Here is a 20,075-nt window from a genome sequence, read left to right on the forward strand (position 1 = left end):
GGAGGGAAGGGGGAAGTGCTGGGGAGTGACGTTGGCCAAATTATATTGTTAAATTGTGCTCACATATGAATAGGTAACAAATCCCATCAAAATGTACAACTATAAAAAAATGTGCACTAATAAAAAAAAGTGGAAAAAAATACAACTTGGCCAACATCTGAATTTTAGCTTTGTAGGACTTTGAGCAGATGACCCAGTCACACCATGAATGGAGCTGAGTTAAAAAACTGAATGAATAAATGCATATTGTTTTAAGCTGCTATGTCTGCGGTTATTTATTGCACAGCACTAGAAAACTAATATGAGGACCTTATAGTGTCTTCATCATTATGAATAAAGTGTATATCATATTCATAATGATGGAATTGGAGACTCTGTTGAATTTGAATGACCTTAATAGCTTACAGAGAGTAAAATAAAATTTAGGCTCTCAATGTTTGTTGTCTTATTAATCAAAATAGAAATATTATTAGCAATTTTTTTTGGGGGGGGCGGTTCTGGGATAGAACCCTGGGACACTCAACTACTGAGCCATATCCCCAACCCTTTTTTGTATTTTATTTAGAGACAGGGTCTTTCAGTTGCTTAGGGCCTTGCTAAGTTGCTGAGGCTGGCTTTGAACTTGTGATCCTCCTGCCTCAGCCTCCCCAGCTGTTGAGATTACAGGTTTAGTTTCAATCTGTCTGGCTTATTATTAATAATTAATCATATAAGTACTAATATTTACAGTTAGTATTTGGTTATTTACAAGGTATTTTCACACAGGAAACACACAATATGGTGATTTAGAAGTCAAAAAGATCCAGGCTACAATTCTGGCAGTGACTCTGGCCTTGAATAAGTATCTTAAGTCTCTTTTACCCCTGATGTATTAAATGGTGAGACCTGCATCCATGTCCTAGAGTTCTTGAGAAGCTCAGAAGACATGACATACATAAAGTATCTAGGATGTGACCAAATAAGTAAATAAATGTCAGATCATTTTGTGCTTTTTCCATGATCTTAGTGGTAACATCTTAGTCATCACTAAATCAACAGTGTCTAGCACAGTGCCTGTAACATAGTAGGCACTCAAGTCTTTATTAAGCAAGAGAGATATTATCTTATTTTTTACAGGCATTCCTGTAATTGAGATAGTATCCTCACTGTACTAATAGAAAACTGAGGGACAGATAGGTTGAACTTCTTCTCTTGAGTTCTGTAAGCTAGAAAAATTGACTATAGAAAAGAGCTTTCTAAATTCAAGAACTGTGCTCCTTCCATAGTGTTGTACTGTCCACTGGCACCAGAGGTCTACAAAATCATGTCTTATAGACCATGTTTGCACATATTCTATCCTCATGATCCAGAAAAGGGAACACTGAACAGTCTCCATAACCTGCATTCTTTAAGTGGAATTCAATTCTCATTGAATGATTTCTATTCCTCATTTATACCTATTTTTTTTTTTGCACATACAAAAACACATTATAGTAAAAATAGTTTCTAATGCCTAAGTTCCTGAAGTCTACATGATGGGTATCATTATTACAACAAATGTATATTCCCAAGTAAGAGTACTGCCCTACTTAACCTTTTGGTGCAGAGGAATATTTTACTTTTTCCAAAGAAAAACTGTTACAAAATAGTGGCACCAAATCATGGCTAAGATGTGGAGAAACAAGGTCACTCACATTGCTGATAATGTAAAATGAATGTAAAATGGAACAGCCATTCTGGGAAACTATGCATACACTTACCATATGACCCAGTAATCATACTTCTACGAATGGATCAGCAAAACCAAATGTATATCTAAACAAGAACCTGTACACAATTGTTCATAGCAGCTTCATTTGTAATAACTCATACCTAGAAATAACCAAATGTCCTGAAATAGGTGAATGGCTAGACAAGCTCTGATAAATCCATACCACTGAATACTACTCAGTTAAAAAAAAAAGGTGGGGGGTGGGGAGCAAACAAAAAATAAAACAAAGCAACAAAGGAACCCAAGTAATGATGTATGTAGCAATGTGGATGGATTTCAAGGGCACTGTGCTCCATGATAAAAGCCAAAATATTGGAAAGTCATCTATCAAATGATTGCATTTATATATCACTGACCAATTAGTGCTTGTCAGATTAGGGGTAATGGAAGTAGGGGTGTGACCATAAAAGGTTCCATGAGAGAGATGCCTGTTCATGAAATAGCTCTCTCCATTCCAACGACTGTGATAGTTACACAAGAACAATGTGTAGAAATGACAGAGAAACACTCAAACACACTGAACTTCCTGCTTTTGATATTATGCCATAGTTACACAAGATATAACCATTAGGGAAGACTGGAAGAGGGGGACACAGCACCTCTCTCTGACTCTTTCTGTGAATCAATAATTATTTTAAAAAATAAAATGGGTGTCAAATGTTTCAGTCCTTTGGTAAATTGTTCTATATTCTCTATAATAAAATAATACTTTCTCATCTACATATAAATAAGTTTTTTACATGGTATTTTAAAAACAAAGAAAAACAAAACAATGACATGCAAAATGTAACCTTGTCTTCATCTCAGATACTGGTATTCCCTTACCATTCATTTTCATTCTATCTTCTGACCTTTTAGGTCTTGGTTCTTACCAGTTTTCAGTTTTCCTCTCAGTGAACTACCTTGCCTCCAAAGTTACTGTCCCTCAGAATTTGTTCTTTCACTCCCATGAAACGCTTCATTACTCCAGACAAATTTCAATCAGGTATTAGATCATCTCCCTCCAGGCACTCACAATGTATGTGACTGACTGACTAGCTCCCTTCTAAAATGTCTACATTTTAAAAAAAATCTCCTTTGTCCATATTAATATCAGTAGTAAAAATTACAAGGTAGGCAAGATTTCTGAGCAGGAAAGCCTTCCAAAATCTTGTCTACTCTGAGCCATTCCCTGACTGTTTCTCCTGCGCAAAATCCCTCTCACAATACTCTGTGCTGGCTTCAGCAACCTGATACCTTTATAATATGAACATCCCAGGAAAACAAGTAACACTTGTAATACACATTAGTTTTCAGAGAACTTCTAACACGTAGGCTTCAATAGATCCTGGAGAGCACATAAAAGTTAAGTATCTACGTATTTTCATTCCCATTTTAGAGATGAAGCAACTTGGACTCAATGAAGCAACTTCTCAAGATCATGTAGTAAATAGTAAGATGCTGATTCCCAGTCCTGAGCGATGTCAAAATACTTCATCAAGCTAAACACCCCATTCCCAGTGGGGTAAAGAGAATAGAAAGAAACTAGTTGATCCAATGAACTGTTCTGATCCCATCCCAAAGTATGGTCAACCCCAAGATCAGCAATATGTTGGGTGATGCAAAATAAAGCTTTAAAAATGTAAAGCCAAAAAAAAAAAAAAACCTTCTCTTGTGGATGAAGAAATAAGCTAGCATAGCAAGTAATAGCAAAAACACTGTATACTCCAGCTAACTTCATGGCCTCACACAACCCAGTTTGGCAAAGAGGGCAGAATCGTGCTATGAACAAAACACAAATTCAATTAAGTTAGATCCCTGTTCCCCCACATCTTGGCCAAATATTATTCTAAGTAAGGCTCAGCACTGAGAACCTTAAGGAAAGGAATCACCCATGATAACCTCACTTTTAATATCTAGATTCTCATCCTCTGTAGAGGAAGCACAGCTTCCTGTGTTGTTTTTGTCAACCCCTGGTCAAAGTGAAAAGTTACAAAACAAAATTAATAACTGAAACTAATAATTGTAAAGAAACTAAAAAACTAATCAAATGAAACAAAGTACTTCTGATGACAGTAAACAGAAATGCAGAGTAGATGTCTCAGGACTGATCAACCAAATACAACAGTCCCCAGACCAAAAATTTGAGAGCCACACAATAAATGAATGATCAGTTGATGAGTTTTAAAACTGTGGAAAATTTTAAAGCAGAGCAAATAAGATAGAAACTATGGTCTTAAGCTGGTAAACATTATACTAACATTCATTATTAATGGCTTGCTTTCTGGTTCAAAGGAGTTCCTAATCCCACGGTGCTAATAGGATCACAGTTGTAGCAGGACAAAGAGGAAGCTATTATAGAGGTCTTACTGTCTTAGTCTGTTTACGGTTGCTATAAGAGAGTGCCTGAGACTGGGTGATTTATAAGGAACAGAGCTTTATTTTGGTTCATACTTCTGAGACTGAGAAGTCCAAGAGCATGGTATAGGCATCTACTCTGCTTTTGGTATTGCACTATGACATGGAAGAAGGGTGGAATGTGTGTTAGAGAGCAAAAGAAAAAGGGAGGGACTTCTTTTGTCATATCTCATTTTCTCAAGAAAGGCCTTAATCCCTCTCAATGACCTAATCAATCATGTCTTAGAGGCCCTACCACCCCAACAGTCACAATGGCAATCTAGTTTTGGCATGAGTTTCAAAGGGGACAAACCATATTCAAACTATATTACTTACCAACACGATATTTGAGTTCTATAACTGTTTCACCTTCTCTAGTTAATTCTGTTACTTCACATGTGTAGTTTCCTACTTTTGCATCACGCTTATCCATCTTCAAAGAAGCATCTCCTTTAAGTAATTCTGAGACTGCGATTTTTGCACTTGAAAAGTTACTGTCCATAGTAGCGTTGTCTTGGCCTCCATCATAGATGAAAATGTATTTTCCTTTAAATTTCCACTTCACATACATTTCGTTAGTGTTTTGTGCCCCCACATTAATAACAAAACATGGGATGACAACAGTTTCATTGCAAAAGGTGAATTCTACTGATTTGGTTTTATTAAATAGTAGCTGGGCTGAACCTGGAAAAGAAAAAGAAAAAGATTTCATTAATTATACAATTCTATACTATAAATCTTAGGTATGTTACAAATCCTTAAAATAAGCGCAAAGCTTCCAGGGTTCATTTAAGCAAGTAGTGCAGCAATAGGGAAGAACAGTAAAGTGAAAAACAGATTATTTTGGTATTAACTTGCACAGCTGGTAGATGACACTGTAACTTTTTCTTTATCCAGACTCAATAATACAAAGTATACATTACCATGCATCTTGGGAATAAATTCAGCAACTGTGTTGGAACATGCAGGTATAGTCATCTAGCTTTAAAAGCTTTGAAGTAATCATTTCTGCCTATTGATATATGTAGAAAAGTATTGTCCTTACCATGGGAAAATTTTGAAGAGAAAAATCAACCCGAATACTATATTCTCTCAACTGCTATACACTTCTTCTACATATAGCTTGCTAAACTGATATAAAATTTATCTCTACCTTTATGCTACATTCCTAAAAGAAAAAGGAGAGGGGCAGTTCTACTGTACTTTAATATACAAAGTAAATTGGATACATCAAATCACATCTTTCCACAAAGATGGAAAGTCTTAGAATACTAACGAGAACAAAATTCTCTGTGGCAATTTTCCCATTGCAAATCTAGACAGCAACAGACATTTTGTATGCAAGCCTTACAAAGGATTAGATACAATTGAATGGCATTTCCCCACTTCTATATTTCACTGAATCTACAGAACAACAATTTCCAAATGTATATTATAGGTATTTCTTCCTTTTAGAAACCATAAACCACTCTAAAAGCCAAGAAACAAGTTGAAACCAAGAGCGAATATTGTTAATGATCAGGGTGTATTCCATCAACTCTTCCTAATGGCACAAATTGCCAGTAGCTACAGTATACAACTAAAATGAATAACAATGTGGAGAAACTAGTTATCTTCCATGTTCTTCAGCCTCTTATCAACTCTTTTATCTAAGTGGTACTTTTTTTTTCCTCAGCAAAACACTAACAAATATAAATGAAGTGTAAATAGTTTGTCCTTAAGATGTCTTTCATCTCTATAAATTAGAATCAAAATTCATGGGCTTAGGTTGTTAGTATTCTAAGAACATAGTTATTATCCAATGAAAAAAATTGAACACAAGGATGCAGAATTGAATATGACCTGGATGGTGTTCATAAACTGAGCACAAACCCTATGTCTGTCATTTTTTTTTTTTTTGGCATGTAATCTTAAGTAACTCATTTTTCTATGCCTTGGTTCACTCTATACGTAAGAGGATAAAAAGATCTGGCATGGTGGTAGATGCCTATAATCCCAGAGACTGGGGAGGCTGAGGCAGAAGGACTGCAAGGTGGAGGTCAACCTCAGCAACTTAGTGAATCCCTAAGCAACTTAGCAAGACCCTGTCTCAAAAAAGGGCTGGGGATGTAGTTCAGTGTTAAAGTACCCCTAGGTTCAATCCTAATCACAGAAAAAAAAAAGATTAAAAAAAAAAAGAACATTGGGGACTGGGGATGTAGAGGATGTGACTCAGTGACAGAGCACTGTGAACCATGCTATAGGCCCTGGGTTCAGTCTCTAGCACTGTAAAACAAAACAAAAACTTCACAGCAACTTCATAAAACTGTGGTGAACATCAAAGGAAAAAATATATATGCTAATGCTCTCTAAACAATTCTGTGCTGTAAAAATAAAGGGCAACACTATAAAAACTGGACAGTGCGGCATTTTAATGTAATGATCTGGACCCTCTCTGACTGGTCCAAACTGTTGTACTTTGGGGAACTTGCTCTCTGAAGCAGACCTGTGGGTGTCCACAGCTCACTTCTTTCTAGTTCTGTTTCTAGCCACCCAGATATTAGGAAGCTCCAGGCAAAATCTGGACTTCAAATTGCATTCTTCAAAAACCTCAGAGTTGTGAATTATTTCCCCTGAGAGAGAAGGAAGGAGGGGAAGAATCCACAGTGTATAAAGGGGTGATGATGTTGGAATTACAAAAGATGGCAAGTGTCAAAAAATATGTGAAAGAATCTGAAATGGACAGAAAGATTACTGGGTGTCCTTTCAGTGGAGTGCTGAGCACTGTCTATCAGACCCTTTGGAATTGTCTGAGTCTATAAGGACCAGTGTCTTTCACTGACTTTGGGCTCTTTTACAATTCCAGAAGTTGTTGAAAATGGATTGTAATGCACATTACTGGTATCCTAAGAGATACAAATAAATTTTGTTTTGCAACTGATTTCCACCTGGTGGAAAAGAACATTCCAAAAATTATGTTTTACTGATAAGGATACTGATGAAGTTTGCATCTATTAGCAACTTTATTTCAGCATTCCTTCCTGCTTATAAATCTTTTCACTCTTCCAACTCTCTTTCAAATGTGTTTTGCATTCTTACTAGTTTGCTTTTTAATTAATGAGTGAAATAAAAAAAATTTGACATGTCCACTGTACACTTTTGAATCACTTAAAAGATTTAAAAGTAATATTTTAAATAATTTTAAAATATTAAAATTTAATAATTTAAAAAATCATTCTTTAGTAGAAGAAATGAAAGTGAAAAGTTCTGTTATCCTATCAAACTGCTTGAGAAAACTCTAGGTGAGAAGTGGTTGTTAAACACAACATAATTGCACAACTATGTTTAGAAAATAACTTTGGTAAAGAACACAGAAAGCACTGATTGCACTGCATTACATCTTTCACAGCTAAAGTAACTTAAGTAGAAAAAATGCTGTCAGTAAAATTTAAAATAAAATTGACCAGAATAAACCAAACCATGTTTTGAGTTACATTTGAGTTACATTAATAAGTAATAAATGAGAGTAGTGTAAAAATGTTACTCCAGACCTTAATTATAACTTCATCCTTTAGAAACACATATCAAGAACTACTAAGTAGGAAAAATGATCTAATCTGGGGTTTTTCTCCTTTGCTTGTTGCCTTCTGATGAAACAGCAAAGTGAAGAAAAGATAGAAAATACAGGGGGCAAATAAAGGAAAATAATTATCATGAGTAAGGAAATTCTGAATAAACAAGATGTGCTTACAGAAATCTGAAAGCAGACAAATTGCACCAAAAGTGATGCAGAGTACAAGAAAATTAGCAAATCAAGAGGAAAAATTGCTTTATATCAAATGCCAAAAGCACTGGACCTTACGACTTCTACCAACACACTCCACCAACACAAACCATCTCAGATCACAGTCCTGAAAGCAGGTTAAAAGCTGCAAAGCAGTGAAGCTCTAATCCATGGTAGTCAGAGCAGAGTTCAGCTCAAAAATTTTTAAAATGCAAGAAGCTTCTATTGAGAATTACCTGATATGATCACTGTGACAGGAGAGGGGATGATACAGTGATGACAATAATATAGGAATTATATAAGTTAGGAGCTTACAGTTCTCATATGGGGCATGGTAAGTATTTCTTACCATGAAAGGTCATACTGTTGTCCTTTCTGCATGGATAGAGTGCTGTGGATGGACAGAGGGGACTCTGTATCACAGACTTTTCAGAAAATTTGTGTTGCAAAAATATTTTTAAAAAGAAAAGGAAGAAAGGGAGGGAGGGAAGAAAAGGGAAAGGAAATTAGTGTTGCCATTAGGGAATAGCAAAAGATTATTTTAGTCCCCACCTGTCTAGGCCCTTAATCTTTTACCTATTCTTGTGTTCCATGTCCATTTTTTCTCCTTCTTAACAACTTTTAAACCCTTTTCCTTTTCTCTCTCATCCCACACACTCTAAAGGAACCTTCTTTCTCTGCTTAATTCAAATTAAATCCTTCAGAGAAGCCAGAATCTACCATCAGTACCCCTCTATAAACTTACCTGCAATCCCCAAATCCATGCCTCTTCTTCAACTTCCTACTTTTCAGACAATATGAATTAATTTCATGTGAGAGCTGGCTTCCACTTCTGCCTCCAACCCATCTATCTCAAGGACTTTCACAAAGTAATTATCAGCCTCCCTATCCCCCTCCTCCATTTACAAGATGTACATGTTTTTAAAAATGCTTGAATAACCACCAATTTTTAAAAATCCCACATGCTTGTCTTTCCTAGTATCCTAAAATTATAATCTGTGCACATTTCTTCACTTCTAGCAATGCCTTAAGCCTGTCACCTGCCTCCACACCTACTACACCCTACTGCTTCACTACGCAAGCTCTTGCCCAAATCACTAAGGATCCCAGGTAAAAGTCAAATGTGCACAGTTCCCTTTCTGTCTTGACTTCATGGTTCTTGAGCCAGAGGGCAGCTCCTTGTCTTGTCCTCTATGGTATCTCTTCATTGGGCCTTTTCCTCCTGCTTGTCTACCCCATCCTACCTTTCTCTCTAGTAATCTATTCCTTGGCTCCCACAAATGTCAGTGTTCCCAAGGGACAGTGTCCCCTCACCAAGTATTACCCCTCACTCTCAGGCTTTATCTACCTGAACACTTTTACTTCTGAGTAAAGTCCCGCCTTTCATCTAAACTGCAGACCTTGGACAATCAACTGTCCGTTGTGCATTTCCACTTGGATATACTACAGTAACTTCAAAGTCAACAAGTCCACTAACCTACTGAGCTCCTCTCTCCTCTCCTCTCAAATCCTCACCTCTCTAAAGTATTTTCTTCCAGTCAACCAGACTTGGACTTAGGAATCATGCTAGATTCCTCCCTTTCCTTAGTCATAGAGAATTCTAGATAGGTTCAACCTATTTAATAGTTCCTAAATCCAATGTCTGTTGAATGAATGAATTAGACACTTGTCTCTTCTTCCTTGAAATGATGCCATACCCTCCTAACTACTTCCTAACTCCATCTTCAAACATTTCTCTATCCGAGTCCCAATGTGTTTCCCACAGCTCCCAAAATAACTCTTCTAAAGGCAAATGCACACTCCTGTGCCTAATATACTTTAACAACACCCTCCCCCCTCTCAGGATAAGTCCTAACTGCAATATCATGGAATACAGACAAGATCCTTTCCAGCCTAACCTGTATTCCTTCAATTCCCAAATATGCTCTATTGTCAGGATCTTCTTGCAAACCCATGAATATGCAGATGCACTCTCATCTCCAGGCCTGAGTATGAGCTGCTTTCCAGACTACAGAGGTGCATGTCCTCCCCTGGGTGCAGAGTATGTAGTAGAGACCACATACTTGGGAGCAGGAGCCTGGTTCAAGATGCAGCTCAAGTATTTTATGACTGTAGAATCTTAGGCAAATTTCTTAACCTGTGTACCTCTATGTCCTCATCTGTAAAATGTGAATAGTGACGCCATCTACTTAAATCAGAGAGATTTTTCAGATTTAATGAGACAATGAACATGAAGTTCTCACTATAGTGCCTTTCACATACACAGCAAATGCTCAAGAGTGGCAGCTGTAGTTTGCTTTTGTCCTTCCTGCCAAAGCACCATTGAGATGTTCACTCCTGTCCCCTTTCCCTACCACTACTCAACTGTTTTTGTCCCCTTCTGACTGCTCCCACTGTCCCTGTTCAAGTGCTTCACTGTACTTACCATCAAATATTACTGCTGTGCTACTTAACTAATTTCTTCACTAGTCTCAGAAGGTAGGACAATGTCTTCATGTGGCATCCTAAGAATCTTACCCAGGATACAGACAGTAGGATTCAATGCATTCTTTATGAATGCACAAAGTATGCTATTTTTCCTAAAAAAAAATACAAGAATGTGCCTAAGAATGATCTTAGAGGGTGATGTTAAAATTGCGTCTTGAAGGATGAGTAGGAACGTGGGAAAGAAAGGGCTTTCTTGAGAGCAGAAATTACATGTACTCAGAGGAATGAAGATCTCACCATTCAGGTAAGATCTTGGAAAGTCAGTCAACAAAATTTGTAAAGGCATCCTTGAATCTTATGCTGAGAAGTTTGGACTTGATAATATTAGCAATAGGGAACCACACAGATTTATTTTCATTAAAACAACAACAACAACAGTGCTGCCAGCAGTATGAAAGATGTGTAAGGGCAGGAAGGGAGAGGAAAGAGGAAGATCCATTAGGAGCCTTCTGCAACAGTCCAGGTAAGTGAAACTGGAGAGAAGGCTTAAAATGACAAGAAAAATCAAAAAGCAAACAGAAGTCAGTTGTGGGAGGTAAAGAAGATGAAAAGGGAAAAATTAAAAATGGTTAACTAAAACAGTATGTGAAACTAACTATTCGTTTATGGATTAGCTATAAAGAAAAAAAGTTTGAAAATCCGGGAGAATATTCTTTTAATATTTGAAAGTCTGGGCATTAAAATGCCTGTGGTAGAATGAAGTAGAGATGCCTGGTATTTCCTCAGGCATATGAATTTGAATTTAAGAAGAAAGGTCAGAGCCATAAAGACTTGGGAATAACCAAGGACAGAGCAGGTAATTGAAGTCATCAGCATAAAGAAGACTGACCAGAGAGTCCTTCTGATGCAAAAGAGAAGGTGACAGAGAATAAAATCTTGGGTCACACCAATATTTATGTAACAAATTGTGAAAGGGAAACAAAACAAGGAAGTGAGAAAAATGAGAGAAAATAGAAGTAAAAAGAATAACTTTGCAAATACCAAAGAAGAGTCTCTATTAGCTCCTTGACTGACATCAATGTCAATGGACTGGTGGATTCAGATGCAGATTGATTTGGGAAGAGAATGTGAGCAGAAAAAGCGACAGTGATTCTCTTTCAATAATTTGGTACAATGATAAGGCACAGAGAATAAGGCAACAACTGACAATTTGGAAAGAGGGCAAGAATTTTTTTTGTGTCTTCTTGGATTTTCTGTTTTCTTTTTTTTATTATTATTTTTTATTGTTGGTTGTTCAAAACATTACATAGTTCTTAATATACCATATTTCACAGTTTGATTCAAGTGGGTTATGAACTCCCATTTTTACCCCGTATACAGATTGCTGTATCACATCAGTTACATTTCCATTGATTTACATATTGCCTTTCTAGTGACTGATGTATTCTGCTGTCTATCCCATTCTCCACTGTTTTCTTTTTTAAATATGGGATAAAACTTGATCATGGTTGCAAGCTCAGGGTAAGCTGTCACTGGAGAGGACAAGATCTGGGATACAAGACCGAAGAATTAAGCTCATTGAGCAGGTTTCCAACATGGTGGAAATCAAAGAGTGGTAGACAGGCTGTCCTTCTCTTGGAAAGGTGAATAGGTATTCTTCTGAAACTAGGTAAAGGAGAATGAGATGAAGGTTGTCTAAGATATTATGGATCAGTTTAGTAAATGGTGGGTGGGTAGATGCGGGAGTCCCAACCACTCACCACTATTTTCTGCAGTTGAGTAGGAAGTTAATTATCTGCTGGGAATGAATGTTCAGGAATGGGGTGAGAAGTCCCAGCTGCTGCTAAGTTAAATGAAGCAAAGCCCTTGAGTAAAGATATCTGCCATAAATGAATCCTATAAATTTTGCCCTCAGAACTAGTCCCTGGCATGAAGAACTGGAATCTCAGACTGAATCAGGATAAGTACAGGAGGGATCTAGTCAGATCTCTCCTCAGTGGAAATTTAAAATAAGTCTGGGGTATAGTGAGGTGTCCACAGTTTTTTAGTTCTGACTCAAAGCAATCCCCCTCCCCCACACTGAATTTAAAAGTGTCCTTTAAAGAGTAGAGTGGTCAACCCAGAAATACAGGAACCAGAGCAATTTATAGTCAGTAGCATCCAGAATTATGTCCTTATGAAGAACTTCAAGTACATTAAGTTACCAATGAGGGTTTAAAATATATCTATCTATCTATCTATCTATCTATCTATCTATATATATATATATATATATATATCTGCTCTCTAAATTACATTGTAAGTTATTAAGAAGAGTACAGTCTGAAATTCATGCATATGCCCAAGAGGGCCTTGCAAAGTGCTTAGAGTATAATGTGTGTTTATACTTGCTTAAAATGAAGCAGTTTTGCCAGACCATGCACTTGCCAAACTCCTTGCTTTGCCTTTTAACCTGTGTGACATGTATTTTAAAATGCATATTAATTATCCTGTTCTGCATCTGAAACCTTGGGTTGACCAGATTCTGAATCTTATCAACAGTTCCATGGATTAGAGTAAACTATTCAGAGGAGGGAGAAGCTTCTAATTCCTGTTTGGACTCCACATAATCACAAAGAAGGAAAATCCAGGTTCTATAGTCTTAGTCTAGGATATTAGAATCAGATTTCCTGGGTGCTCTGTATTTTTTTCTCTCATACTACCATGAGTTTAGCAAAACTGAACCTATGCTATTCTTTTTCTTTTACCATAGAATAAACATCTATGCTAGTATATAAAGCGAAAGTAATTTTATGATAACCCAACTGTGCATTATATTAGGCTAAAACATAAAATATATAGAAATTTTTATCACGTATAAAAAGCTATAACAGCCAAAACCTAAAAGAAAAAGACAGATAAAATGGTTGCCTGAAAATTATGTCACAAAAAGACTATTACTATATTAAAAACAATATCTGTACTAGCTATAGCTGAATGCACATTAAGGTATCCAAACTTAGTTTTGATAAAATAAGGCATTATTTTGGATTTAGAATAGTTATCAGTGGGGGAGCAGGTAGGACACCTACTTTTCATCTTTCAAACCTGGCCTTTCAAATCTCCATTAACACCTCAGTGGCAAGGACGAGACATCTGCCAAAACACATGTGACAGCATGAGCAAGTGTTCTAACGTTAGGCATCTAGTGAAATGCTTTAACACACTGCCTCTAGACTGCTGGGATGGCCCCATAAATAAGGATGTTTGCTTCCTTAAAACAGCAACCATGTTTAAAAATCATATGTTCTTCAGGAAAAAAAAGAAAGTATTTTAACTTAAACAAGCCAAATGACTACTAAACTTGGACAAAAAAAAATGGATTTAAAAAATGTAATCATGTGTACCCTTTATGTATTTTATATATATATATATATATATATATATATATATATATATATATGCTTTGAACAAAAAAAATCATTCAGCCAATAAAAAGACAGTTCATATACATCACTGCCATTATTTAGTTAAGGTTGTATTCACTAGTAAGTGAATATCACTGAAGCTGTTGATGCACTTTTAAACAAAGTATAATTGGACATATGGGGAAAACATACCAATTCATTCTCTATCTTGTAAACCATTACAGTGAGTTGCATTCTGCCTTTAATTGGCTGAAATAGGTATCTGAGAAAATTTCCTTTACCACAAAGGTCACTGAAACGGTAGAGGTTACCAAGAAGTAGCCTCTGATTACAAGTGCTTTATAAATGAAACTGAAAGCAAAAATCAAGCTTCAGTACAAATGAATGTATAAAGCTATGTTTTTTCTTTACTCTAGATTCTAAATTCAGTCTTCCAAATCCCTTGAATTATAACTACTTGTGTTTTGAGAGTGTTAACACAATACACATTCTCTTGAAGCTACTTAAGAAACACACAAAAATCCATTCTATCTTATGACAAATACTATCACTTCCTGATTTATATTCAGCACTTAAATTCAAATGCATAATGCCTGTACTTGTTTTTCTTTTCCAGGTTAATATTAACAAGTACAATAAAATACTACAAATTCTGAATTCTTCAGGGATTTGATTGCGTTAAAATTGTATGAAAACGAATGTTAATTAAATGGGATCTTAACTATAACTAAGGAAGGCCTATTCCCCAAAGTACAATTGCAACAGTCCTTTTTCATTTACTTGAAAATAGGACCCCTGCTTTAAAAATAATACATGGTTTACCCTTTTTACTCTTAAATAAGCTTTGATAACAATGGTATGAATTAGTGATATTTTATTATGAATTTATATCTGGTTCAATATGAAGGATCCCTGATTACACAACAGGTATTTGAAAGCAGCATCATTTTAACTCTAATGATAGTAATGACAACAAGCATACTAAAGATGATGACAGGAAACACCTAACACCAACCGTTTAGATAACAGAAGATCTTGATTATTAATACCTGCAATATCCAGGATGCTTGAGAGGGAATTAAAGGCATCTTTCAAATAACTACAAGACGCAAGCCTTTTTGAATGACACACTGAGACTAATAAACAGTTTTAAATCGAACTAATTTAACATTTTAGGATAAATGTAACAATTGCTGTTCGTCCTACTCAAACTCAATTCTGAATCTTACAAAAGTTCACAAAGGGTACAAATATGAAGTATGACAGGCATTGTAGATCATCGAAATTCCTATTCCTTCCTCGGTTTTCACAGAGGAAGCACACATTTCTAAAAAGAGAATTAAGTGCAAAAACTGTGTGTGTGTGTGTGTGTGTGTGTGTGTGTGCGCGCGCGGGGGGGGGGCACTCCTTTGACGTCAAAAGACACCAAATCCCACTCTGCTGCACATGTGTTTTGACTCGAGGTTACTGTATTCATATTTCAGACGAAATCTGGTTAACTTTTTAAACGGTTCCCCCAGTAAAGTGGGAAAACTTCAACCCACAATTCGGAATGTATTAAAGTGTGGGGGTTACGAGAACAGAGTTTCAAGGAAGCTTTTTTTTTTTTTTTTTTTGGATTAAAAACAACAACAAAAAATCGGTCACAAGATTCTTCTGATAAATGCGGGGTCGGGAATAAAACTTAACTGCGTCCTTTTCATCTCCATTCGCTCCGATGCTCATGCAGTAGGGCAAAACCCCTTCTGGTCGACTTCACCAAAATGCGCACTTCCATCACAAGAGGCCTGGGCCCTCCCACTCTCCCTCTTTAAACCCCAAACGTAAGTAGGAAGGGAGAGGGTGCGAATGAAGAGGGTCCTTGGCAGCTGCCACCCCTCGCCTCTGATCGCGCCCTTTCTTTATAGTTCGCGATTTTACGAGTTGTGCGTTTTCCAGTCTTCCTCGGTATGTGTATTTGGAGGTGCAAACGGGGTGAAGGAGATGAGCCCGCTGTCACCCGGGGGAAGAGAAAGAAAGGAGGAAAGGAAGGGGGCGCCCGATTACCCGCAGGGCCCTCCCACGTCCGCACTCCGGGCGCACAGGGCCGGAGCATCCCGCGCCCAGGCCACCCTCTCCCCGAAGCCTCCTGCGCTGCGGGGGCGCAGCCCACACGCCTGCGGGGGACGCGGTAGGGGCGCAGAGACAAGCTCAGGGCTGAGAGCCAGGAACCACTTACCGCTGCAAAACGAACCCAGCAACAGCGCTGCCACCAAGGGCCACATCTCCGCGCCGCCGGGGGGTCGCCGCCGCCGCAGGTGTCTGGAACAGCCGCCGCCTCCGCGGCCGTTTCAGGCAGGACCAGCAGCCTCCACAGCAGTCACAGGCAGGACCCGCCGCCCCAGCTTCCTGGCCGCGCGCACGCTCGCTCCCGCCGCCCCACGCCCGCTCCCCGCCCGCACGAGCCGCGCACGCGCACTCGACCCCACCCCGCCACCGCGGCTGTAAACGCGGCGCCCTCCCTACTCTCTGGCTCCTGTCGGGTTCCAGCGCGCTCTGCTGAGGGCCCGCGCTCGTTCCCGGGTGGTGACGCGCGCCTCGCTTCCCAGTCACGTCTCGCCGCCCGCGTTCTTTCCCGGGTCCGTGTCCTGGTCCGCCACAGAAGGTTGTGCGTTTGTTTCTAGGCTCACCGGGGACTTCACAGCACCTTCCGTCTCCGCTGCTCTCTTCCCGCCTCTAGCACAGTCCAGGGCCCCACTGTCACCACTGTCAGTTTTTGCTCCACGTTTCCTTGCCTGGCTTTCACTCCAACCCGCGCGCTTCAGGGGCCTCGTCAGGCACTGCTCATCCTGACCTGGAGCCCATCCCTGCACCGGCCCCTGGCTCTTTCCTCCCGGGCTCTGGACCTGGACATTTCCTGTCTCTCACCTGCGCCGCTTTCTTTGCCACTCAACGCCACCACTGCGACCCAGGGCGCACCTAGCATAGGGGGTCTCCACATTTCCCGCGCGGTTTCTGAGCCCGAGGACGCCACGCCGAGGCCAGGGCGGTGGCCCGATCCGCGCAGGATGGGAGCTTCAACTCATAGGGTCCTCCTGGGCCCTACTCCCTTCACTTTGTTGGTTTCAGATGTGGCTCTCATCCCTCTTTCTGACTTTGTCTTTAGTGTTTTCATTCTCTGGACAGGGTTAGTCGAACAAGTTCCATTTATGATAGTGAACATTTTAAAATGTGAACACGGAGACCACAGGGACCATCAGGGCATAGTCCGAAACAAGCTTCAATAGTGAGTAGACAGATAGTAGACAGTCCTACCAGAGGTATTATGGAGACTGATTTGTGACCTCTCCACGTGCAGTACTCTGAGCTGTGTTTGAGTTTAACATGCTTGAAAAATGGGTTCAAAATGTGGCTCTAAGCCACAGTATGGACAAGGCCTTAGAAAGTGTCGCTGACTCACCCAGGCCACATCATTCTTCCTGAAGCAAAAGCCCTTTTAAAGCTACCTCTAACATTTATCCTGAATGATGAACTCTCTTGTCAAAGAGTCAGGCACTGGTGGCTGCTCTAATGGGTGCATGTCCTGTCCACTCCCTGGGTTGTTTTTCTCTTACCTGCTGGAAAAGAAAACAATTTTCCACCACAACATCCCATTTCTCCAACTCTACTCTGGGTGTATCCTCCCAAACACCCCATTGTCACTGTAATAAAATTCAGGAAACAAAATTGCCACTGTCCCTGACTCTATAGCAATGTGTAGTATACTATATAACTTTGTGTGTGTGTGTGTGTGTGTGAACCTCTTCCCCACAGCACTATTAATTCTTTAACACCAGAGACAGCATTTTAAGAATTCCCTCTTCCAAGGCTTTACAGTGAACTGGGCAAACAGAAGGGTGTTAATAAATGTGCTATGTGACTCGAGGCAAGCATTTCTCTAGTGAAATTTGATTGTTTTTTTTAATGATTGAAAAAGAAAGAAAAACAATTGTCTCACAGACATCTCACTAAAACAATGGTTAATAATTATGTTGGTAATGATTTGAATGGCAGCGTTGACACCCTGAGGCTATCAAAGGAACTGATCGATTCTCCTCCAACTGCTGCTTATATGGATACAAAAGAATCAACCACCAGACTTTGAGTATTAGGGACATTGTGTATCACAGAGCAGCTGGTTGGCTAAATAAGGCTGTCAGCTGTCCCTGGAACCGAACAACCCCCCTAAAGCTGAAGAGTGACTGGAAAAGACTGTCCCCAACCTTCAGAGGTAGCGATTCAGTGATGCTCTATTTTATACTGGAAGCTATTAAGGCTATGTGTCTAAAGTCTTTTTTGTGCAGAAAATGGAATAGGCTTAAATCAGGTGAATGAGAGGCCATCTGGGTGATTGCCTCTGCTCTTGGGACATATTGGTGGTGGGGGGACAAAGGCGGCCTATTCCAGGAGTGACATTTCACAGGAACCTGCCTAGGTTTGATTTCTTCTCTGATATAACGTTAAGCTCATTTCTTCAGTACCTAACCTCTTTTGAAGTTTCCCTTTTAATTTTTCCAGGCATTTGTATTTGAACTTTGAGCTTAACTTACATAATGTAAGGGGTTTATTGGGTAGAAGGAGAGGGGATAATGCATATTAGGACATTTTGAACATAGGTAGTACACATTAATTGGATTACCTAAATTAATCTCCATAATATTCTTATTATGAACTAGAATAGTATTATGATCACCAAGTTAGAGATGAAGAAACAAAGGGAGAGAGCCATCATGTTCTCTTTGCCCAGGGTTATATGTAATACTGCTCTTGCACATGTGCACTCTCTTTCTTGCTGCCATCAAAGTTGTTATAGCTTTCCCTTTAAGGTTGAAAAGATGTACAGCTCCTACACAATCACTATTAACAACTTATAGATGTCAAAAGTGAGGCTTGGTCACAAGCTAAAGGAGGGGGCTATAGTTGTATTGAATCTACCTGACTCCAGGGTTACTGAAACAACCACAATCTCCTTTGTCAGTTTATGACCAATTCTCCTCCCCCCACATTCTGTCTCAATCATATATCTACCTTTATCTACCCTCTAAAAGTACATCTACTCCTGCAACACAGTAGGTATTGGCATGATATTGTCTAAACATTTATGGACATGATTGTATCCTTTTTGTGCATTTTCATTCAACAATACTTCTCACCCCATGTTGGAGAGCTGTCCAGTGGCTTGTGCTTTGTGCGGGGCCTGATGAATCTTTCTGCGTAAGTGGACCTGCATCAAAAGATCATGCAGTAGACCAAAGCTCAAGATAATGCCAGTGTAAGTTAGGTGCCCCTTCTCTGTGTTTTAGTCTTGTTTGGCCCATATCAGTTACCATGTTAAAGTGATTGGTTTCTGTGGCTGTTTCCCTTTTTAATCCTTCCTGAATAAAAGGAGAGAGCCCATGAGTCTTTTTCACTGCTTGCCCTATTACCTGGCATATAGGTGCTCCAAAACAAAACAAAACAAAACAACAACAACAACAACAACAAAAATCAGTCATTAAAATGATGAACGAGTGAGTAAATAAACCTCTCAAAGCTAGGCACAGTATTTCCCATAAGTTTTTGGCAAAGTACCCTTCTGACCATTGTGATTCAAGCTGACTTCTTTCTGTGGTCAGGTGCTGCACTAGCAAAGTGGATTATTCTGCACCTGGTCTACTCCACTTTCAGGCCTTGAGCTGCAGTCATGCTGTTTCCTTGATTTCAAATGTTCTTTTCTCCTCAACCCAAAGAATTCAAACACCTCTTTCTCCTAAAAGCCTTTTTGAATCCTGCTTTGGGGGTCTAATTACCTGTGCATGACACTTTGTTCAGGCTGCTAATAAAAGATGTCAATAGATATTTGTTTCTACATATCTGCCTCTTATATCACATTAGCTAAGAAAAAATGAAATTTGTCCTGGATGTATTTGTATTTCTGTATTGGTTAGAATACTCTACAGAGACAGAACTGATAGAGTATATCTATAGATTTATATAGATATTGGTAAATATCTGTAGATAAATTTGTACAAGGTTGGTTCCAGGATTCCTGTGGATACCAAAATCTGTGAATGCTCAAGTTCCTTATGCAAAATAGTGTAGTGTTTGCCTGTAACTTATATACATCTTCACATGTACTTTGGATCATCTTTAGATTGATTATAATGCCTAATACAATGTAAATAGCAAGGTAAAAAGTTGTTATACTTTTTTGTTTAGTGACAGGAAATAAGTCTGTACATGTTCAGTATAGACACAATTTCTTCTGAATATTTTCCATCCAAGGTTAGTTGAATCTGGGAATATGAAACCCTTGGATATATAAGGCCAATGATAGATGGATAGATAGGGAAAA

At 38.8% G+C, this 20,075-nt stretch overlaps 1 protein-coding gene across 5 annotated transcripts in view; it reads right to left on the reverse strand.

Annotated features, from left to right (window-relative positions):
- The window catches only part of CD47 (CD47 molecule), a 47,796-nt gene extending 31,638 nt beyond the window's left edge, over positions 1–16,158 (reverse strand). For 4 of the 5 annotated variants that reach the window (XR_014023004.1, XR_014023005.1, XM_081301733.1 and 1 more), the window contains exons 1-2: positions 15,942–16,157; positions 4,463–4,810 (exon numbers count right to left, since the gene is read on the reverse strand). Coding sequence is in view for 3 of the 5 variants with exons in the window: in XM_081301733.1 (XP_081157859.1) it covers positions 4,463–4,810; positions 15,942–15,987 (394 nt within the window). In the remaining 2 variants the exon portion in view is untranslated. Of the gene's footprint in view, positions 1–4,462; positions 4,811–15,941 lie in introns of all 5 variants that reach the window. The other variant, XM_081301731.1, reaches the window with a different exon arrangement.
- Positions 16,159–20,075: the final 3,917 nt, after the last annotated feature.

Source organism: Spermophilus citellus, assembly GCF_964194105.1.
Source record: "Spermophilus citellus genome assembly, chromosome: 7".
Classification (NCBI taxonomy): Eukaryota; Metazoa; Chordata; class Mammalia; order Rodentia; family Sciuridae; genus Spermophilus; species Spermophilus citellus.